Source organism: Ailuropoda melanoleuca, chromosome 19 (genome assembly GCF_002007445.2).
Source record: "Ailuropoda melanoleuca isolate Jingjing chromosome 19, ASM200744v2, whole genome shotgun sequence".
Lineage (NCBI taxonomy): Eukaryota > Metazoa > Chordata > Mammalia > Carnivora > Ursidae > Ailuropoda > Ailuropoda melanoleuca.
This window is the reverse complement of record NC_048236.1, coordinates 17,477,401-17,502,095: the sequence shown is the minus strand read 5'-3', so window position 1 is coordinate 17,502,095 and position 24,695 is coordinate 17,477,401. Positions and strand designations below refer to the sequence as shown.

Below are 24,695 nucleotides of genomic sequence, written 5' to 3'. Positions count from 1 at the left end.
CAATGCCAAAGATACCAGAGCTGTTAATGGAGCTTCTGGGAATGCCAGAGGAAGCAACAGAAGTAAGTTTTTTCTAAGGCCTACCAACCCTGCTAGTTGAGGTCCCTGGAGTGCACAGGGAAGCGTGATGGGGGGGCGGGGGTGGACAGAGCATCCCCCTGAGCTGCAAGTGCACGGGACAACCTTGGCCCCGAGAAGATACCATGCCTACCATATCCTCTCGCTCCCTCTCCCTCTTCCTCCCTCACCTGTCACTCTCTCTCTCTCCCTTCCCCTTTCTCTCTCTGTCATCACCACCAGCCAGGCGGAAGGGGAAGGGGCACCAGGGGGCTTCCTCTGCAGCAGCTGTCCTTACAGAACAGGAGGAGCCCTCTCCTGTCCCACCCTGCGTCCATGTCAGGTGACGCTCCTCATATCGCTCCTGCCTGCTGCAAGAGGGTGAGTAGGCAAAGCAGAGCGGGAACACTGAGACAGAGGGAAGGGCCAGTCTCCACCCTGTCTTAAGTTCCGACCCCTCCAGGGTACCAGTCTACAAACTAGCCATCGCCGGCTGTGTTCAGAAGCCATTAGGCTAATCCTTTATATTTGTTTTCTGATTTCTAGAGAATAAGCTCACCTTGTTTTACATAATTTTATTTTACTACTTTTATATTGATAGGATAGTAGGCTAATTTTGAAGTCAGAAAATACTATTAATCTTAAATATTATTTATGGTTTAACTTATTGGGTAATTATTCTTTAACTTTTGCATGCACTCTGATGATCCGTATGGGTTATTTTTTTTTCTCCTAAGTGCTAGAAAGGAAAATAATTTGATCCTTATAACCCTCTACTTAAATAATCATTTGGAATAAAACAATCATTTGTGTGTTTTAGTATTCCTATTACATCTAGTGCTTTCTTTTTCTTTGAAAACTCTCACTTCAGGGGATTCTAGGCTCTGGCTGACGTATAGACAAATGAGAGCCCTTTCTAAATTCAGAAAATGCTTTTGAGTAGAGAGAATATTTAAGATCCTTTAACAAGGATAGTAAGTTTCCTCATTTTTGGACACTTCTTTGTTCTTCCCTTTACATTTCACAATGTAATAGAGGTGCTTCTGTGGTGACATAATGCTTGGATTCCCGAGAAAGTTTTTGAAGACAAGGACAAGCTTTCTCCATCTACCTACAACACAACCATTGAGAACTTTCTTTGGTCTAAAGAAGTTATGATTTCAAAATTTGTATTATTTCCCAAGATTAGAACACTAGATTCTCAGCTGATTGAAGATTAAAGTAAAGCACCGTGGAAGTGTTTGCTAAATCGGTTGTTGTCACAAAACATCTGCAATTGATAAAAACCTTTGAATATTAATGTTTGTTTTTATCATAGATAGCAAAAAATCCCATAGATAGCATAAAAACAAGGGAAATCTTTTAGTTTTCAAAGTACCAATAGTAAAGGAATGGGAGTTGCTGAATTTTTTTTTTACCATTTCTTTTTCAGTTACTATGGCTGTGTTCACCCTAAGTGTTTAGTGAATTAATGAGCATAATCCCCTTTGCACTTTACAGAGGTCTGTTAGAATGTTTTTATTACTCTATTTGAATTATAATAAATGCAGGTACTAGATTTAGATGTTTGTAATAGATTTATGTTGATTATATCAGTGTTTCCTGTCAAATTGAACTACAATGTGAAAATGTTAAAAAAAGAGATACACTATTGCTTTCTGATCTTTTTCGTAACCACTCCACAACTGAGATATTTGTTAAACCCAAATCATTTAGATTATCTGTATATCTTAATAAGGTGTCCCCTTATAATTCATATATACACATTCTAATCTCATTTATGTCTGAATTCCATTTTAATAATTGAACACTGCTAATATTCACATCCTTGCCTCTTATCTTTAAATATCTGCTTTGTATGTGCTTATTGTAGCTGTAACCAAATTACCATAAACTTGGTGGCTTAAAACAATAGAAATTTATTTTCTCATGGTTCTAGAGTCCAGAACTATGAAGTCAAGGTGTCAGGAGAACCACCCTCCCTCCAGGGACTTGAGGGAAAATTTTTTCCTTGCCTCTTCCACCTTTGGACCATTGCAGCCATTCTTTGTTTTTTCTTGATTTCACTCCAGTCTCTGCCCCCATCTTCACATCAAAATCCAGCTCTGGGGACGCCTGGGTAGCACAGTTGTTAAGCAACTGCCTTCGGTTCAGGGCGTGATCCCAGCATTCCGGGATCGAGTCCCACATCGGCGCCTCCGCTGGGAGCCTGCTTCTTCCTCTCCCACTCCCCTGCTGTGTTCCCTCTCTGGCTGGCTGTCTCTCTGTCACATAAATAAATAAAATCTTTAAAAAAAAAAAAAATCCAGCTCTGTCATTTAGAGACTGTGGGACCTCGAATAGTTAGTTAACCCCTCATGTACTCAATTTCCTAATCTTTAAATGGAAAAAACAAATGTTTCTGCTTAACTCATGGGGAAGATGATGTTCAATATTTTAAAGTACTTGGGTGGGGGGGCGCACCTGGCTGGCTTAGTCGGTAGAGCAGGTGACTCCTGATCTTGGGGTCATGAGTTCAAGCCCCACACTGGGCATAGAGCTTACTTTAAAAAAAAGAATTTAAAAGTAAAATACTTGGGGAAAAGAAAATGCTTGGTCCATAATAAATGCCACATAAATGTTTACTAAATAAAGCAAATTATTCCATTATACTCCATTATAAGAAGCCACTGCAAATAACAATGTATAGCCCATGAAGGTCTCTATCACTTTGAAACGATGTATTTCAGACTCATTGGTCAAGCGTTGCCTAGAATAGGTAGAAGAGAAGACAAAGCAGCATGAAAGCTCCAGATGCTGGACTGGGGCTCAATAAAGAAAAGCAAAAAAGCTACAGATGGGAAAAAAAAAATATTCCCCTGTTTGTTTGTTTCCTGTAATCAACAAAGCTGGGCACTCTTTGAATTCCCAACTTTCATTTTTGCCTCATGAGTCTGGCAATCAGAAGGCCCCAGTTTGTATCTCTGAGTAAAATCTTCCTGCATTCCTTGCTAACTGGGTTTGAGTGAGCCTTGAACACGTGGCACAAATCTGCCAGCTCTCATTAACGCTAACTTACACTGCCAATACTGGTGCGCTGGCCGCGATTCCTCTGGTTTCAGTGAAAACTGACCTCTCAGAGAATGGCAGTGTCTTTCTTCTCTACCCTCTAGGAGAACCTTCAGAAGACAATTACTTTCTCTACCTCCACCTCCCCACCACCTACTGGTTTCTTACATTATAGGGATTCATTCATTGGTCTATTGAATGAACAGATCCATTTTAAGTTGTATTTAAGATAATTTTCCGAAAACTCATTTCGTTTATGCTTTATATCCCTACACAAATGTTCCCTTTTTCTTCTATTCCTCACTATTTTATCTTATATTAAAAATTACCTTAGAATAACGAACAAATTTTAGTAGGAACAAATGTACACATTTTAAGATAAAATAAGACATTAGGGCTTAAAAATAACTACCTTAAATCATTTTGGATCAAGATTAGATAAATAAAATTAACTCAGGTCATAGATTGAGAGCTTATTAAATTTCTTTGTCATTTTGGACCGATAGGCCTTACAGTAATTTAGTTTTCTATTTGTATCAAGCAATATAAAACTTTCAACCATTTCTAACTATCAGTAATTTTACTTGGCACATGAAATTATGTGGATTTGGTCTACTTAGAGTATTTCACATTATCATCTTCTGGAAAATTTCCAAAAGTTTAACGTAATTATTTTTCTTATCAGAAGCAACTCCAGAAGTATGTTGTCTCTATTGTAAGGGTGAAAAACAAAGCATTTTTTTTTTCATCTTCATGATCATTTACTCAATTAAACTTTTCTCAGTCTTTAAATTAGGACTGCTTTCATGGGAGCTGTTAATAAGAAATAGACCCAAAATTAAGGAAAGACTGGTAATGCTTCTTTCAAGCATAAAGCCTAGATTACATATATTCATCGATTCCATCTATTTTTATATGGATTAAATTTCTAAAATTTTACTTGTCTGGTTATCTCCAAATTGAAAGTTTGCTTGGGGTAAGAACTGTACTTTTATTCTCTCCATATCAGAAGTTTCAAAGATGGAAAAGTCATGTTTGGCAAAAGTATATGAGAAGGACAATTAGAGGGGGAAGTGGCATACATTAAAACCTTAGAAACCATAAAGAAGAAGTTATATGTAAGAATGAGAAATAGATGTACTTGCCCCAAGAAAATTGAATAAGCTGAGACAAGGGACACTTAGATGGTATGCTAGCTGACAAAGAAATATGAAACCAAACAGGTATTGATCTTGAGGCATGGCTCACTGGATCACACTACAGCCTTTTTACACTTAGAATGATGAGAATATTTACAACTTTGGCTCAGAGAATGCTTCTGAAATTTAAATCCTTTGCATCTCTATTAATCTCTCTGTATTTTTAATAAAAGCTATAATTATTAATTAATTGGATTAAACATGATAAGTATAAATATTTTAACATTAAAATATTATTTTTTAAATAAATCTCAGTTAAAATACACAGCCAAGAAAATCAATCAAATGCCACAAATAATAATAATCATGCAAAAACTATAGTATTCAGAAGATGGGAAAACTATATGTTTATTGTTTACATAAGGCAATTTTATAAGAATCTGCCATCACTCACTGTAACATTTCTTTAAAAATGACAGGGAAGCACAGGGCTTTCTCCTGAGGAAAACCTGCCTTTAGCTTCACTCGTAACCAACAAAAGTGAACCTTTCCACATGCCCATTTCATCAGATTTGCTTTTTGTTCAAATTTGGTAAAATAATCTATTACCAAATTGATTTTTTTCAAATGCTATTTCAACTTGGGAAACTTTAGTGTCTCAAAATATGTGTGTATGGGATATTAGGTGTTGAAGAGGAAAGGATCAGGAATCAGTATTTTCAACTCCTGAGTTTTGATTGTTTATTCAGTGGATTGGATACAAATTCACCCCAAGATTGCTAAAAACAAATGAATTGAGCCAAAAAGTATTAGACCTGAGGGGTAAAACTAAACACTACCTGGTATTTGTGAACTGCATATGTATGTAGGTTTTAGGGGTAATATTCTTGAAACCCCCATTTATCATCAGAGTAAATTGATCCAACCTAGAGCTGTGAACTAATAGAGTATGAATAAAGCAGATTTCCTACTGAAATTCCGAATTAAATGCCAACAGTGAAGCTAAGCGTTGCAACTTAATGCCCTTGTTCTAAGTGAATGCTTAAATCCTACTAAGAAATATTCAAGAAACTCGGTGGTGTGCCGGTGTTTTACAACCAGATCTTAGCGGGAAAAGGGTAGGATAGGAGGTTGATTGATTTGTAGCTTTTGCCAGTTCCCAGCCATAAATACTCCCACCATGGCCAATTTTAAGCTACCAACATGAATTCACAGATGTGGAATTGAGAAGGAACGCACAAAATCAACTCTCATGAGTCAGTGCTAGCCTTCTCCAGCACACCATTGAAAAGGTTAAAGCCAGATGTCATGTCAAAAAGCACAACATTTCCAGATGCAAATTACAATTTGTATAATTGTAATAGTCATTATGTGAACGTTTTTACAGGGTAAAGAAAACAAGGGTATTCTGGCCGCCTGTACTTTTACAGATGCTACCAGGAGACCATGAAATCTGTAGATATGCTGTCGGTCCCACTGCACATGAATTGGATAGTGTAGTCAGAAGCAAAATCACAGTTTTTGGAATATCTGTGATATCTCATGACAGCTGGTTGGATGTTCCCTTGACGACTGCTCTGGTTAATCAAGGGTATAAATGCAGTTCCTGCTTCAGCGGTCTTCAGGCATCATTGCAGACTTTCTTTAATATCAGTGCTTCATGGGATAATGGCTTGGTTTTCGAGGTAATTGATTATTAAGGATATTTGGGCTTTCTGTCAGTCAGAGGAAAGGCTAAATAAAATAACCTAAAGCCAGTGACAAACTCATGACAATCATCTAGGGACGGGAAGTCCTCATTGACAACCATCTATCAGAGGTCATGCAGCTTTCCTTGTTCAAGCTGTTTGTGTGGCCAGCCTGGCCAACTCTTCGGTGCTCTAAATGAAAAGGGATGCTTCAAGATGCTTTTGGCATGCTTACATTTGTTTGGCAAAGGGCCTAACAGTGATTTTTGTGCCTGATCTTTTTTTACACTCTTTTAACATATAGATTATGCTGAGTCACACTGACAGCCTCAAACAGTATGGCTGTGTCGATAGGGCTGTATGAACCCATCATGCTCTTAAACAGCATCTTCTTAAATTGGCTCACACAGCCATGACAATCACATTAGATATGTGAACTGGTAAGGAAAGCTGTATGTCTCTGGACAGTTTCATCCATACTGCCTGATGTATAATCTTTTAAATATATTTTCCCATGTTTTCCTGTTGCAAACAGGGAACTAAAACAATCACACTATCAATTAGATCCTATCTGTGGGGACCAGATGCCTTTCCGTGCCTCCATCTCTGCCATGTACCTTTACTGCCATCTGCTGATACGAGTCTCCCGTCTCAGCTGTTCTTATGCAGAGCTAACCGTCACAAATGGACTGAAACCTTGGGCTGAATATAGAAATCATAACTGCTAACAATTGACGTTAACCTCTCTCAGTCCTAAGTCTAGCCTGAAAGATTCTTTTAAAGGAAGTTCCAAGCTAGAGCTTGACGTAAATGCTATCCATTCACTTCAGAGCAATACTTATATTTGGTAAACATTAAGGCTGGTTATTAATTGGTCAGAATAGTTATTAATTTGGAGATTCATTTAACTACTATCTACATTACAAGTTCTCCCTATAGAGAACTTGTTTATACATTTATTTTTAAAGTCTAATTTAGGTAAATAAAGAAATAAACTTACTAGCGAAGTTCATCATATCCAAAATTTAAAATAGACAAGCTAGCATCATTCCTGGTTATGAGCCAAACCTAGGGTAAGAGAAAAGATCATATTTTGCACCTGTGGAAGCATTCAATATTGCCATCAATTTGCAACATTCCCTAGAAGCAGTCGGTGCTGTTCAGTTGTGTTACTTTTATATCATGGCTTCAAAATTATGCATCAGCTACGTGTTGTGAGCCTTCAGCATAGCAGTACAAGGGCCTTTTAAAGCATTTAATTTCTTTATGGTGTAATGCCAATGCCTCATAATACTCCCAGATTTGACAAATCAAACATAGATACTTTAGAGAAGAAAGAAATCCATACTTCCTATTTCTCTCTGGAAGGAAAACAAACCACTTATGTGCTTTTGAAATACGACACTGAAAAAAAAATTGTGAGACAGATGCATTGAAATGCCTTTAGGACACACACACACACACATACACACAGATGAACAAAGCCAAAGAAATTAGTCCTTCCAGATTTAAAGCCTGCAAAATTATAAAGGCACCTGAAAATGGCTTGTTTATTTTTTCTTCATTTTGCCCTTTGCAGATTAAAGATAACTTTCTACTTACACGGCCTTTCAAAAGTAGGGATTCAATTTGATCTTTATTGTTGTCTTTTCTTATTATAAAAAAAATAGTGAGACTTCTAGTCAAGATGACTTTGTAACTTCACACTTTGATGCTCCTCCTTAGTATCAAACACATAAGATAGAAAATTTAAAAATACACAACTGAAAATATAAAGGCAAGTTTAAAAACAAGATAAACATCCCTCCCCCGCCCCCAGACAAGAAACAGACAAAAATGCAAAGCAGCAAGAGCTAATGCTGCAGGCCTGCCGAGATCTAGGTCTAAAAACAGGGAAGCTCAGCTCCTATAAGGGAACCAAAACCACTCATTCAAGTATACTGTGGTGTCTATGACTGTCTGTCTATCTGTCTATCCATCCATCCATCTATCGGCACACACAGGAAAAGAGAGACTGTCATCTGGGATTCTGATTTTTTGCAAACTGCCAGCCTAGGAAGAAGACAAAATGTGGTGGATGGGCTAGCGATGGGTATTAAGGAGGGCACATAATGCATGGAGCGCTGGGTGTTATACGCAAACAATGAATCATGGAACACTACATCAAAAACTAATGATGTACTGTACGGTGACTAACATAACATAATAAAAAGAAGAAAGAAAGAAAAGAACAGAAAAGAAAAGAAAGAAAGAGAAAAAGAAAGAGAGAAAGAGAAGAAAGAAAGAAAGAAAGAAAGAAAGAAAGAAAGAAAGAGAAAACAAAGTATCATGAGCAGAACTGTACCAAGCAATGATGTCAGCTCTGAATGAACCTATGAATGAGTACCTTCAATATCACCATAGGATAGAACTGCCAAATACACACTATGCAAGATTTGGGTTTAGATGTTCAGAAGATCAGGTGGGGTTCTCATTAGGCACGCAGACTTGGGTACAGCAGAAGAGGCACAACAAGGAGAAAGGAAGTGGGGGAAAAGAGAGAAAAATAAAAATACTTCTCACTGAAAATGAGCCTGCATACCCTGTATCAGAACACACGGCAACACTGAGAAAGGAACCAAGCAAATCAGCAGATAGAATATGAATCACTCTAGATAAAATCCTTCTTAGGGAAAAGTCTGACAAAAAGTTTAACGTAAGTATTTCTGGGATTCTAGAAAGCATTAGTGAAGGAATAACTCATTTTCAAGGAGAAATTATAGAAGAAAATGGGCATAATTTAAACAAAAAATTATGAAAACGATTCCAAATCTTGGGAATAAAAGATTATATTCATTGAAATTTAAAACTCAATAGACAGAATAAATGGTCCTGGAGACTGCTGAAGAAAAAATTGGTTCCTAGGAAGAATACAGGGTAGAGAAATTAAGAAAGCAATTTGAAAGTGAAAGCAAAGGACGCCTGGTGACTCAGTTGGTTAAGCGTCTGCCTACAGTTCGGGTCATGATCCCAGGGTCCTGGGATGGAGCCCTGTGTTGGGCTCCCTGCTCAGTGGGGAGTCTGCTTCTCCCTCTGCCTGCCATTCCCCCTGCTTTCGCTCTGTCTCTCTCTCTGACAAATAAAAATAAAATCTTTAAAAGTGAAAGCAAGATTAAGAAATTTAGAGAACCGGGGTGCCTGGGTGGCTCAGGTGGTTAAGCATCTGCCTTTGCCTCAGGTCATGATCTCCAGGTCCTGGGATCAAGCCCAGCTCAGTGGGGAGTCAGCTTCTCCCTCTCCCTCTGCCTCTCCCCCTGCTTGTGCTCTGTCTCTGTCTCTGTCTCTCTCTCTCTCTCTCTCTCTCTCAAAGGAATAAATAAAATCATTTAAAAAAATAAAAATTAAAAAAAAAAGAAATTTAGATAGGCTTCCAAAAGATGCCTAATATAAGTTCTAGAAGAAGAAATTTCAGAGGCTGTCAGAAAGCAATACAGATGACCCTTGAACAATATGGGTTTCAGCTGTGTGGGTCCACTTACATGCAGATATTTTTTGATAATACAGTAAAGTACTATAAATGTTATTTTTCTTATGATTTTCTTGATAACATTTTCTTTTCTCTAGCTTAGTTTATTGTAAGAATATAGTATATAACACATATAACTTAAAATATGTATTAATTGACTATTTATGTTATTGGTAAGACTTCTGGCAACAGACGGCTATTAGTTAAGTTTCAGCTCCCAGGGGAAGGGGGTTATCTCTAACCCCTGTGTTGTTTAAGGGTCACTGTACCTAACAAGAAGATATTCTACCTGGAAATACAGCATGGAATCCAGGAAAACAGAAATGTCAGTAAATTATTATTACTTTTTTATAAATAAAAACTGAATTTGTTTTTTATAAAACTGAATTTTTCTTTTACAAGTTGAAATTTAAAATTATTGTATGCTCCATGTCCAAAATATGGAAAGTACAAATAAGCAAAAAAGACAAATTAAAATTCATCTTCATTCTCAGCAGGCAGAGATAGCCACTGTTAATATGAGTGAAAGTAGATCTAGTATTATCTCTATGCATATTTTTATAAAAATGATATATCGCTCAAATTATCTTTATCTCTTCTATACAAATATCTTTCCATACCATTAGTTAATATTCTACAATTCCTGTTTCAGAGCTGGGTAGCATTCAGTTACATAAAAGTACTTGATTGAACAATCCACTCTCCATTGTTTACATTTTTACAACCTTTCCCTTGGTTATGGATACCCTGAACTTCCAGTTTGAGCAGGATCCTGTAAAAATTTAAAAATAAGTTGTCTTTTCCAACTCGGAAGTTTCTGCCAAATTGTTTAGCATATCTAAAGACTATAACAGAAAGAACAAGAATGCTAAGGACACTGGGGGAAAAATGTCTGTTTCGTCAGATTTTAGTTTTTAAAATACTGCAACCCAAGTATTTGATTTTGAATCCCATTACAAGCAATATTAGTAGATGAACACTTCAACTTGACTGTGTAATTTATTTTCATAAAAATCTCTTTAGAGACCCTGTCTCGTCAGCAAATAATTGCTTTAACTTTGGATTTTAATATTAGCACTGAATGATTTATGTACATTAAATAATGTGATTCTCACTAACCATTTGTGAGCCAAGAATGATTATCTCCCTTCTGTGGATAATCACACTTTAGGGAAGAAAGGTTAAGTGGTTTGCCTAAGATCACTCAGCCAGTCAATGGATTATCTCAAAATAGGATCCTTAAGTCTTTAAATCATTAAACTTGGCTGGCCTCAGCAATACTTGAGAGGCATAAGGGATATGTACTTAGATTTTTCCTCAAATGATTTATGTAGCATAATGTCTAATTTGTTTATAGAGCGTTTTTTCATTTCTTATCGCACAATTTGGTCTATAAGCATATATGAGACATTATAAAAATGAACATGATAAGAATCCATACGTAGAAAAATCTCTGGTAGAATAGAGTACCAATTTCCAAAATAGTGCATAGACCAAGCAGACAATAGAATCAACCACTTGGTGGAAGGGTTTGGGGAAGAAATGAAGGAGGTGACAGAAAGCAGAGTAGAGTGGCTTCCTTCTGTTAAGATTGCAGTTCGTGGTTAGATTTTAACAAGCACTGAATGAAGCAAATAAAAAGAGACCTTATTATTTCTTAAAAAGGACATGTGCATTCCCTGAGAAATATTTCGTCCATCTCCAGTATAAAGCATCAGTACAGGTCTGCCTGCCCCTATCAACTATGATGACAAATGGGCTTCATATATCCCTCTAACATATAATTCACGCAAATGGGACGCTCTGGAGGTCATTCCTAGAACTGAAGAATTTTCCATAATGATCTGATCAAAATTAGAAGTGACCTTAGTAAATTAGAGCAGAGGCCAAAAAAAAGTAGCAGAATAATATATTAAAAGGACCATATCAGATTTGTATTTCTAGGTAAGGGAGAAGAGGAAACCAGCTGTCCCTTTTGGAGCAAGGAAGGGAAGAAGGAAGTTCTGGTTTGCTTTTTCCATTCAACTTAGACTCTAAAGTTAATTTTAAGAAAAAAAATACTGATAAATGATTTAAGCAATGATTTTTAATAAAACTGAATTTTCTTTTAAAAGTAGAATTACCAACTGATCCTGGTTTGCTAGGCACTTAACCTGGTTTTAGCCCTGAGAAGTCCTGTATCCTGGAAAAGCTCTCGGTCATAGCAAACTGGGAAAGCTGGTCAAAATTAAAAATAAAAATCAGGTGTGTTCATTGTCTAAAATGTAGCAAATACAAATAAGCGAAACTGGGCATTAAAATCATTCATACTTTCAGTATGCATAGAGAGCCTCTTTTAATATTAGCAAATGTACGTCTGCTATCTCTATGGAATAGACTTCATAACAATGCAAGTTACTGTTATTACACATGGTGAGTGGCAGGGTGATATCATTTGAATTGTCTTTTAAAATTCTATTTAATTTTATGCCAAGTACTTTAGTATGTATACCTTTTCATCTGATTGCATCACTCTATAAACTGTGATAAATTTTCAATTGTGTATTGGTCATTTCCGCTATTCATTCTACAAATTCCCTTAACCTCATACTTTTCTTTATCTCTGAGACACAGTACCAGCTAGTACACTAGCAGCATGCTTTCTGAGTGCTGATAACTATATCACAGTGTAATCTCACTACTCAGGGGTATGCAGCCTTTCATTTCTTATTCCATTTCTATTTCCCCTGTAGGCCAGGGAGGGGAAATTTCTACCTAGGCAGGTTAGCATCATTTAACATTGCTGTTACTTGTCCAACGGTCTCCTACATGAGTGAGACCATATGTCGACCACAGTTAGCACTAAAAATTTATTACTACCTACTTATACAGAAAAGCTCTTTTTGTTCTGTGGGGGTTTAACTTTCTGAAAGCATTTCAAGTCCTGATTTAGAGACAGAAAGAGAGAAGGAAAATAAAATTTCAGTGTTAGAAAAGAAATATATCTTTTATCTATCCTAAAATGTTCACACTTGGTTGGGGCCATATTTCAGGACTATTATGATCCAGAAAGTACCTCTGTCGTTGAAGAAGTACTTACCATCCATGTGCGAAGTTACCCTGTTCTTGCCAGTAACACATAGAATAATGGTCTCTTCTGTTTTATTTCTAGCTACACAATCCCTGTTGGCAGCCCTCGGGTTGCTTGCATGATTGAAATGACTGCAGATGGGAAACCTCCAATACAGAAGGAGGACACAGAGATATCCCATGTCTGTCAGGTAGTTATGCAAATTCCCAGTTCCCAACATTACTAAGTGTGCCCTCAATATCTGAAATAAGTACTTCTTTTTAAGTTACTAAACACTAATTACATTTCTTTATTGAGCAGATTCCTTGTAAGAGCTCTCAACAAAACACCAGAATATTCACCTCTGATAGTTTACGTACAATTAAATATAAATAATACTGCTTGCCTGTCACTATAAAAGTTGTATTAAATTTATCAAGAAATTGATTTTCCTCTCCCACTTTGCATATAATATATTATGCTTGATTAAGAAAAACAGCGCAGGAATGGGGAAAAATTAGGAAGTTACAAAACAGTGCTTAAAATTTCCATTTTTATAGGATATGGTAGTGCTTGTACTTTGCTTTAAAAAGCCTCTTCTCTTGGGGCGCCTGGGTGGCACAGCGGTTAAGCATCTGCCTTCGGCTCAGGGCGTGATCCTGGCGTTGTGGGATCGAGCCCCACATCAGGCTCTTCTGTGATGAGCCTGCTTCTTCCTCTCCCACTCCCCCTGCTTGTGTTCCCTCTCTCGCTGGCTGTCTCTATCTCTGTCGAATAAATAAAAAAAAATAAAAATAAAAATAAAAAAAATTTATAAAAAGCCTCTTCTCTGGGAATTTTTCTTAGAAACGTTGAATGAAAAAAATTGTAAGAAGAGAGGATGCTCGTCCCTCCAGAGACCAGGCAATTTCCTGAATTCTTTTAATTTTAATGATGTGGTTGGTTACTTGATTCTTAGTATGACTTTATAGAAATACATTTAAGATAAAGAATTCCTGGTTCATTTGATCATCATGGAGAGTTAACCTGTATAATTAGAGCTCCAAAGTGCTAATTCTGGTGCGCATTAGAGCTGGCAGTGTGTAGGGCCCTAATGAATTGGAAATTTCATTTTATTTCCATTTTTTCTATGTAGTTTTCTTCTCGTACTGAGTGTATACAAGCACCCTAAAGAAGCACGTAAGAACAGCTGACATTTGCGTAAGCACATTACATTTTCCAAATTATGGCCTTGTATTTGATCTCATCTGATCTTCGCAAGAGCCCTCTAGAGAAAAAAGGAGTATCTCTTTTACAAGGTTGGATCTGATAAAACTGAGTATCCAATGTCCGAAATTTCATAGTGATAAAGAAAGAGACTTGATGCCAGATTTTCTGATTCCCAACATGGGCTTTTTTTGCTCCTTTTTAATGCATTTTACTCTACTTCATTTTCTGCTCCAGCAGATTGAAAACTGTCAAGTGGATTGTTAAGGTAGGAATAAAATTGGGTTTTGTTTTGAAGAAGAAAAAAGAGACTTAAAACAAAACAAAAGAGCAATAACAACAACAACAAAGAAAACAGACTCCTAAATACAAAGAACAGACTGGATGTTACCCAAGGGGAGGCAGGTGAGGGGATGAGTAACACAGGTGAAGGGGATTAAGAGTACGCTTATTACGATGAGCACTGAGTAGTGTATGGGATTGCGGAATCATTACCTTGTGAACCTGAATCTAATATAACACTGTGTATTAACTATACATCAATTAAAAAAAAGTCATGCCAGAGTCCAAGATGGCCAAATATTTAGATGCAAGACACAGACTATTCAAATGGTGTAAAATCTATGAAACACTCAGTTTTGTGAAAGATCCAATGTAAAGCAATGTGATTTTATGTCTGTGTACTCCCTCTAGTCATCCATTTTTTATACTGAAAGCTCCAACTCTTCTTATGAAGAACACGCAATATGCTACAAACAAACAAGCATAGGGGGAAAAAGGAGAAAGCCAAACACGAAACAGACTTCACTATAGAGAACAAACAGATGGTTACCAGAGGGTAGGTGGGTGGGGAGATGGGTGAAATAGGTGATGGGGATGAAGGAGGGCACCTGGGATGAGCACCAGGTGTGGTATGGAACTGTTGAATCACTAAATTGTACACCTGAAACTAATATTATACTGTATGTTAACTAATTAGAATTTAAATAAAAACTTTCTAAAAACACACATATTAAAAAAAAAAGATCCTGTTTTCAGTTCTTTTCAATAAATACTCATTAGTGGAATTGCTGGATCATATGATACTTACATTTTTAAATTTTTGAGGAACCTTCATACTGTTGTACATAGCTACCACACAGTTCTGCATTCCTACCAACAGTGCACAAAGCTTTCAGTTTCTTCACATCTTTGTCAACACTTGGTATTTGCTGTTGTTTTTTTATAATGGCTACCCTAACAAATGTGAGGTGGTATTTCATTATGCCTTTGACTTGCATTCCCCTGATGAGTAGTGGTGTTAAACATCTTTATTATATATCTTTTGTTTATTTATGTGTCTTTGGAGAAATGTCTGTTCAAATCCTTTGCCAGTTTTTTAATCAGCTTATTTGTTTTTGCTATTGAGGCATAGGAGTTCCTTATATATTCTTGATATTAACCCCATATCAAATATGTGGTTTGCAAATATTTTCTCGCATTCTGTAGATTGCCTTCTCATTTCATTGATTGTTTCCTTTGCTGTGCAGAAGCTTTTTCATTTGACATAGCCCCCCGCCCCTTTTCTTTTCTTTTTTCTTTTTTTTTTTTGCTTTTGTTCCTTGTGGTTTTGGTGCTATATCCTAGAAATCATTGCCAAAACTAATGTTATGAAGCTTTTCCTCTGTTTTCTTCTTCAAGTTGTATAGTTTGAAGTCTGATGTGTACGTCTTTAATCAATTTTGAGTTGATTTTTTTGTATAGTGTAATGGTCCAACTTCATTCTTTTGCATGTGGGCATCCAGGTTTCCCAAAACCATTTGTTGAAGAGACAATGCTTTCCTCATTGTGTAGTTGTGGCACCTCATCAAGGATCATTTGATCATACGTACAAATGTATTCTGGGTTCTCTGATCTGTTCTAGTTTGTATATATGTTGGTCTATATGCCAAAGCCATACTGTTTTGATTACTGTGGCTTTGTAATGTGCTTCCAAGTCAGGAAGTGTCATGCGTCCAGGTTTGTTTTCCTCTCAGTATTGTTTTGGCTATTTGAGGCCCTTTGTGGTTACATATGAATTTAAGGATGATTTTTCTATTCAAAAAATACCATTGGAAGTTTGATAGGGATTGCATTAAATCTGTAGATCACTTAGGTAGTAAGAACTTTTAAAAATACTAAGTCTTCCAATCTATGAACACAGGAAGTTTTTCCATTTTTTTGTCTTCTTTAATTTCTTCCAGCAATGTTTTATAGTTTGCAGTGTACAAATCATTCATCTCCTTGGTTATGTTTATTCCTAAGAATTTTATTCTTTCTGATGCTATGTGAATGGGATTGTTTTCTTAATTGCTTTCCAGATTGTTCTTTGTAAGTACATAGAAGCACACTGATTTTTGATATTGATTTTTGTAGCCTGCAACTTTGCTGAATTCATTTATTAGTTTTAATTTTTTGTGGACTCTTTAGGATTTTCTGTATACAAGATCACGTCATCTACAGAGATTTCTTCCTTTTATTTCTTTTTCCTGCCTAATTGTTCTGCTAGGACTTCCAGTACTATGGTGAATAGAAGTAGTAGGAATGGGCACTCTTGTTTTCTTCCTGATTTTAGAGAAAAAGCTTTGGGTTTTTACCACTGAGCATGGTATTAGCTATGGGTTTATCATATATGGCCTTTATTATGTAAAGTAATTTCCTTTTATTCCTAGTTTGTTGAGTCTTTTTATAATGAAATAATGTTGAATTTTGTCAAATACTTTTTCTGCATCTGTTGACCGTGTGATCCTTATCCTTTTTTCTGTCAATGTGGTGCAGCACATAATTTATTTTTTTATGTTGAACCATCCTTGCATCACAGGGAAAAATCCCACTTGTTCGTAGTATAAAATTCTCATAATTAAATGTGCTAAGTTTGGTTGAAGATTTGCATCTTTATTCATCAGGTACATTTATCAGATCTTTTTTCTTGTAATATCATTTTCTGTCATTAGTATCAGGAAGATGCTGGCCTCAGAGAATGAGCTTGACATATTTACTCCTCTTCAGTTTTTTGGAAGCATTTGAGAAGGAGTGGTATTAATTCTTTTTTAAATATTTTGTAGAATTCTCCTATGAAGCCATCTGTTACTTGGCTTTTGTCTGTTTGGGAAGTTTTTGATTACAGATTCATTCTCTTATTATTCATCTGTTCGGCATTTTGATTTATTCATGATTCCCTCTTGGTTAAGTTGTATGTTTCTGCGAATTATCCATTTCTTCAGGGTTATCCACTTTGTTGGTGTGTAATTGTTCATTGTTATCTCATAATCCTTTTTATTTCTTCAGTATCAGTTGTAATGTCATCTTTCATTTCTGATTTTTTTGAATCTTCTCTTTTTTTTAATTAGTGTAGCTAAAGGTTAGTCAATTTTGTCGATCTTTTCAGAAAACCAACTCTTAGCTTTATTGATTTTTTTCTAATGTTTTTCTGTTTCCTGTTTTATTTCTGTTCTAGTTTTTATATTATTTTAGTCTTTCTGCTAACTTTGGACTTAGTTGATTCTTCTTTGTCTAGTTCCATGAGGTATAAAGTTACATTGTTGATTTGAGATCTTTCTACTTTTTAGTAAAAGCTTTTCTAGCTATGAACTTTCTGTTAGTACTGCTTTTGCTACATCCCATAAATTATGGCATATTGTGTTCCATTTTCTTGAGATTTTTTTCTAAATTTTTTTATTTCTTTTTTGATCCATTTCTTCTTTGAAACAAAAGTACATTGTTTAATTTGCACATACAGGTGCAACATGCGTTCTAGGGTGCCAGCCCCCCACACAGTTGAAATCCATTCATAATTTTGACTCCCCTGGAATTTAACTAATTAGCCTACTGTTGACGGAAAGCCTAACTGATAATGTAAACAGTTGATTAATGTATATTTGTATGTTATATGTATTTATATACTGTATTTTTATAACAACATAAAGAAAATACTATCAAGACAAACATAAGGAATATATTTGAAGCTAATAGCAACTTAACTTCAATTGTTCTAATCTTCAAGCTCTAATCTTTTACTTCTCCCCTCTCCACATTTAATACAATTGATTTCACATTTATATTTTTTTATATTATCTTTGACTTTTGACAATTTGATTATGTGTCTTGGTGTGGACATCTTTGAGTCCTTTCTCGTGGTAGTTTTTTGGGCTTCTTAAATCTGGACGTCCATTTTTTCCCCCAAATTTGTGAAATTTTCAGTCATTATATCTTTCTTTTTTAATATAGCAATAAATGTTTGTCTTTGTTCCAACTAAAAGTATCAAGTAAGAAAATACTTATGAGAATTTTAACTTTTCTTATTTAAGTATTTTCCTTAGGCTTTCCTCACTTTCAATCTTTTTTTTTCTTTTTTAGTCCTCTAACTCAATAATTTCAAAGAAACCTGTCTTTGAGTTTACTGATTCTTTCTTCTGCTTGATCAAGTCTTTTGATGAACCCCTCTAGTGATTTTTTCAATTTAGTTTGTATCTTCAGCTCCAAAATTTCTTCTTGATTCTTTACTATATTTTCTCTTTGTTGATATTCTCATTTTCTTCATGCTTCATTTTCCCGAACTCATTGAGCATCTTCATGACAGTTATTTTTAAATTATTTGTCAGGTGCTTCCATTTCCTTAGGGTTGGTCGCTGGAGATTTATTCTGTCCTTTTGATTTCTCCTGTTTCTTCCTGTACCTTGTAAAATTCATGATGGGATCTACACATTTGAAAAAACAGACATCTCTCCTAGTCTTTATGGACGTGCTCTGTGTAAGAAGGGACCTTCACCAATCAGCCCAGCTAGAGAGTCTGGGAAGCTCTCAGACCTTTCTGTGAATGTATCTTCTGTGGACTTGTGTGTGTAAATTCTCTATTATAGGAATTTGCCTTCAGGCACTCATAGTCTTTTGTTCCCTCTGGTGTCTGTTTACAGTTTTGCATGTTCTCTAGAGCTGCCACAAGCTACCCAGTTCTCCTTTGTTCTCAAAAGCCCCAGAGTTTCTAGGGTATATAGGTCATGTCAGAGTTGCAAGTTAAGCAAAATAGAAACCGGTCTCTCAAGAAGCCCAGAGAAAAGCCAGAATGTTGGAAGCATGCTCTACTCTTCTCCACTCCACCCCCTTGCTCTGGCCCCAGTAAGACACCACCAAACCATATCAGCCTCAGTCTGCTGCCTCAGTGGTTCTCTGGAGCAACAACACACCGTCCAGCCCTCTTCTGTTTTCAGTGATGGCCAGGCATCTACAGTATGGCAGGTCCTGTCAGTGCTCCAAGACAGAGGAAACTTATTCTTCAGTCAGCCCCCTGAAAAGCCATTATTTTGGATGCGCAATTCTACTCTTTCCATTGCCTGGAAGAAGCCAGTGGGGTTTTGCCCACTCTTCCCACTGAGCTGCAGGGCATGTCTATAGTGAGTAAATGCATGCCAGTCCAAGCCTTTGCCTTTGTTCTCAGTAGCCCCAACCTGGCACACTTTCCTGTCAGCACTTAGATTCAGGCAAGACAGAAACTAGTCCCTTGGGCAGGCCCTGAAAAGTCTGCACATTGTACATATGTTTCAGTCTCCTACTTCCCTCCCCAGAGAGAAACTGGGAGCTGGAAGTTTTCTTCCAGTTATGCCTCACTGAGTCTGGGGAAAACTTCTGCTAGTGAGTGTCACAGATTTCCTATCATCCTCAATATAGCTGGTTTCCTACTCACCTAGGTTACAAGTGCTTCTTAACTCAATCTGCTCATTTCTCACAAAGGAGTTTGGTCTGTGTATTGTTGTTGAATAGTGTCTCCCTAAGGGAAGAAATATCTGGAGCTTCTTATTCTGCCATCTTGCTGATCTGTATACTGTATTTTCTAAATATTTCACTTCTTTGTGATTTCATTCCCCAGATTACATTAAATTTCCTTATAAACAAGAATAATCCCATATCCTTTTTTTTTTTTTTTTTTTTTTGGTATTTCCACTTTCCTGTATCACTGTGTTCACATGGTAGCAACTCAGTTCATTGACTGCTTCACTTCAGTTCAGTTCTTTCCTTGACAAAGTGAGGAGGTACTCTTTTGAGAACATTCCCTAACCTAGGAAGCCTTAAGAGTCAGAGATTTAACTGTAAAGTATGGGACCAATGAGGATTTCATTGCTACTTATCAAATTAAAAAAAAAACAACTCTTTGTTTAAGCGACTTGATATTAATCTCATAAGAAATTCAGTCACTTCCATATAAGCACCACTCGGCACTCAATGCTATATACACTAAATATAGAAAGCTGTATTAGAATTAAAGCCATATAAATATTCCTTCCTGGGTGGTATCCATTAACGACCTCCCTTATGCTGAATCTAGCAAAACAGCAAGGTTCTGTGCCAGCATGAAGTGGAAGAGGCCTAGAAGATACAGAGGAAATTGTAAAAAACAAACAAACAAAAACACAAAAACTAACAAAAAAACAAACAAACAAAAAACGATTAAATTTCATGAATCGGGAGATTTGTAACAAACTTATATTAAACCTCCTATTTGTAAGACACTGATGTGGACTCTGACAGAATCCCAAGATGACCATGTTGGAGGCCCTACCCTAGAAGGGATAAAAATATAGAAGAGACTGTATGATCACAGATTATTAAATTATTGTTATTGGAGGGGAGGAGAGAGAGAGAGAGATCTTTTTTTTTTCTTTTAAGATTTTATTTATTTGTCAGAGAGAGAGAGAGAGAGAGCACAAGCAGAGGGAACAGCAGGCAGAGGGAGAAGCAGGCTCCCCGCTGAGCAAGGAGCCCAATGTGGGACTCAATCCCAGGACCCTGGGATCATGACCTGAGCCGAAGGCAGACGCTTAACTGACTGAGCCACCTTGGCATCCTGAGAGACAGAGATCTTCTAATTGCAAAGAGATGAAGAGTTGAGATAAATACTGGTTCTGCCTTTTGATTACCTTTCATTTAATGCCTCTAAATTTTTTAAAATTTAAGACAAATCATATGTAAGAAGTTATTTAAATAAATCCTTCTTTCCAAACAATTTACCCAACATCTCTTATTCATCCCTATTCTGAGATGCGATGTTTTCTGATTTTGAATTGTTCTGCACACAATTCAGAAAATGTTAAAAAGAAAAATTTGGTAACAACACACAAAAGTCAATTCATTTCAATTATAAGTCATCATGTTCTTGGGTAAAGGCAAGTACATTCCAATAGTTATCTTAAGTAAAAACCAGATTGGAGTTACCTTCCTATTAACATAAATTTTATTTAATTTCAGACAGATTTGAGGCTGTAAAACAAAACTAAACATTGAATCAAGATATCATTACAGAAATATATGTAGACTCCAATGTCCAAATTTAAATTAAAACAAAATAAAGAAGAGATAAAGTAGCTTCTTATCTGTCTCCACTTCTGGTTTTTAGAAGTTTGTTCCCTTTGCCTGTCTTCTCATTTTATTCCCACATATTATAAAAAAGCAACTATACTCTTCCTTTAAAGAGAAGACTCTGAGGAAAGAGAATGCTCATTTCACCTTGTCATTTGTGAAGTCCTTTTCCCTCAGTGACCATTCATATTTTTCATTATCTTGATGATTCCTCCTTGATTACCCATGTCTGTTCTCTGTGGTTTTATCTTGTAAGATCATATCTTGATGTCAGACTCTATTCTCCATAGTCTGATTCACAGGAAGTTATTAGAAAAGACTTATTTTAAAGACCTGTCTCCTTAGGAATGATTATACACACAAAAGGCAGCTCTTGGATAATTAAGAGTCTGGGGATAGAGGAAGTCAACCGCTTTAATGGTTATCTATGTGCAGTCAACGGGCGCAGCTTTTTCAGACATCTCAGGACTCCAACTAAGCTTGAGCCTCAGATCAGAAGAAATACAAAAGCCACCTACTTTGATTGTTTGGGTGTTTTTTAATGGTCTAATAAATCGTAGAAAGCTCTATAGACTTTCCCTCAGATCTGCCTACTGCTGACAGAAGAGGCGGATATTCCTCCATCCTCTACCAGGTTTGTGCTAAAGCAGCACACTTGTCAAAGCTGTGAGGGAGTCTGCTGTTCTAGGTGTGCGATCAGTACACAAAGATGTCAGAGATCCTCAGGGAGAGAAGGTCATGGCCTTGGATTGCTGAGCCTGCAGGTTCGTGATAGATCCCAGATTGCATTAGCAGTGAGTCGCTTATCTTAAATGATAAAAGAATTCTGCTAATAGTTTGTTAGAGTAATTAATATGAATGGACTTAGCATATAAGGAAAGATGTGAGAACAAGCAGTTGTACTCCTGTGCTGCATGAGGGCTCTATTAATACACCTTGAGATTCCGCACCGCGATGCCCAAAGTTAGTCATCCTCTGGGTGACGGCATAGCTGGATCTTTTATAAAGTACACACACGCAAAATTAAGGAATGCCTTCAGGAACAGAACTTGAGTCACTAAAAAAGAACAAGAGCTCAAATAATAGAGTTAGTTTGATCTATTATGGGTCATGGAGATGCTTTGATGTTCCTAGAATTGAACATGCTTCTGTTCTCTAAAAGCACATTTGCATCAAACCAGAACATATTAGTATAAACATTAAGTGGCATTACTGAGCATTTCCCATCCTCTCCTCCCCTTAGAGCCCTAACTTAATTATTTGGCTCTAGGTTTAGAATTCTTGTAGTGATAGTTTTCCATTTTAGTTTATCTGTAATGTCAATTTAAATACTTTTCATCTCTCAGTTTGGAGTGAGTGAATGTGTTTCGGGGATAAGGACATCAGAGACATAAAGTGCACAAATGCTGCTGCCTGCACCTTTCATATGCCAGCAGTCCTGAAGATCAGAGTCTCATTACCAGTTCATCCAGAATTCTTTTGTAACTCATAAATTCCTTTTTGAGGAAGCTCCATTTTATATACATATAAATGATGAGAATTCAATTTGTATGTGTTACTGAAGGGTGGGAAGAGAGATTAAGTCACAGTTTACTTTGTGACAGTGATTTTATCGTCATTCTGGTCAGTGAGTAAACTCTGTTTCCAAGTAAGGTCACATTCTGAGGTATTGAGAGTTACAACATCCACATATGAATTTGAGGGAACACAATTCAATCCCTAACAATAGTTAATTAACAAGACTCTATTTTCTTTATCGGTTATTATATGGTAATATTCACATTAAAATGCAAACACTTGAATTCCAAAATACATTTCAGAGTAATCAGTCAACAAGTTTTATTGAATGCTTTTTTTTTTTTTTTTACTATTTTATTAGATGTTGTGAGAGGTACAAAAGAAATGTAAAATAAGGGCCCTGTTCTAAGGTAACTTATCCTACCACCTAATAGAGATGACAAAACTGAGCAACAATTACAACCTGTTTTATGCGGAAAAATACATTAAAACATGCATTATAGAACAAAACATTCTAGGTCTTTCTCATATAATCTGACCACACCTTATAAGATTTTTTTGTTATTTTTCCTATAGGTACATTTTGAATCAACTTTGGCCACATCCCAGCAAATAGTAAGATCCATAAGAGTGCAGGTCACATTTGTGGGTTCAAAGGCTGCATTCAAGAGCTTCAAGTAAGCAGCAAAGAATTTTTCATCACTGATGAAGCACTTCGTGAAAAGAACATTGAAAGCTGCCATGTCCCATGGTGTGCTCGTCATCTATGCCACAACGATGGTACCTGCATCGGGTTAGTTTTAGCCTCTTGATCTCCAACCTATATTTCATGATTCTGAGTTCTTACAGAAACCAGTAACATTTTCACCTGGGTGATAGAAAAGAAAGGTCTGGAACTTCCAAGTTTGCATATGCATCACCTAGATCATGCACACATATGGTGAATACTTGTTTGTCCAAAGAAATTTATATATTGGGGCTTCAACATCAAGAAATACCTGACCTCTGAAAATAACTAGGTGACTGGACCTGATTTCGGCAATTTCAAATGACCTGGTTTTGGCAATTTCAGATGGATCCAAACATAATTTTACCAAGGTGTTCTGGTTTGGGTATATATGAATGACAGGTTTTTATTCACTGATAATGTTTTTGATGCACTCATTTTTATTGTGGTTTTCTTTCTTTTTTTTTTTTTTTGGCTTCTTCTTCAGAAAATAAAAGGTCTACTTAGATCTCTAAGATTAAAGATGGAGAAGAACATTTACATATGTTTCTTCTTTTTATTTGCAATCTCTACCTCAAGGAGGAAAAAGCATATATACCTTTTTTTCCTTGAAATAAAGATTCATCATGCCTATAAGGTTAAGAAGATTTTAATTAAAATTACTTTCTGCTCCACTAAAATGTCTTAAGTTAATCAACCCTGAGGGAGTCTCATTTGAACAGTGTAGAGCATATTCCCAAATTTCTTTAATCCTCTGAGACATCTTTATTTCAGGGTTACAAATAATGACAGAGAGGATGCTAAAACATGTGCAGATTATATTAATTCAAGTCAAGGAAAAATTGACCAAATCTCACAGGAAATATCTTAATTAATTCACCTCAGAGTTTCTAAGGGGCAAGCTATCAAGTAGTTAATGATTTCACAAAAGTAAACATCTATATGCATAGTGTGGGAAAGAGAAAAATTTTATCAATAGAGTAGGATAGGAAACAGTAGGCAGAGATAGGCTATGAAAATAATTACTGGTATAGGAAATAAAAAGAGAGCTAAATGGCAAAGACAAGGAACAGAGGAATGGACAAGTATGATAAAGTCAAGGTGATATATTTACCAAGAAATCACAGACTGACCTAATAAATTTGAAGAAAAAGCATGGTTTGGTGGGAAAAGAAGATATCAGCTCTTCGGGTATCTAAACCCTTTGCTTCTGATTAACTCTGTCCAAGTCTATGCCTTGATTTATACTTTTGTAAAATAACAACAGAAATACGGACCTATTTCATGTAGAAAAAATTTACTAGATGAAGTTTTAAAGTACTTTAAAAGAGTGAATCTTGAGTTTGAGTGAAGATAACTTCCTTGGTCATGGTTATTTTTCTGAAGGAAA

General features: G+C 36.2%; 2 protein-coding genes across 2 annotated transcripts in view; one reads left to right on the top strand and one right to left on the bottom strand.

The window, feature by feature from the left end:
• LOC105240575 (small ubiquitin-related modifier 2-like) overlaps positions 1-12,523 on the bottom strand; it is a 64,141-nt gene extending 51,618 nt beyond the window's left edge. The window contains exon 1 of the mRNA XM_034648255.1: positions 12,517-12,523. Within this exon, the coding sequence (XP_034504146.1) occupies positions 12,517-12,523 (7 nt within the window). The remainder of the gene's footprint in view (positions 1-12,516) is intronic.
• The window catches only part of EYS (eyes shut homolog), a 1,484,071-nt gene that overhangs the window by 1,265,011 nt on the left and 194,365 nt on the right, over positions 1-24,695 (top strand). The window contains 3 exon segments of the mRNA XM_034648271.1: positions 12,589-12,697; positions 23,155-23,167; positions 23,170-23,371. Of these exon segments, the coding sequence (XP_034504162.1) occupies positions 12,589-12,697; positions 23,155-23,167; positions 23,170-23,371 (324 nt within the window).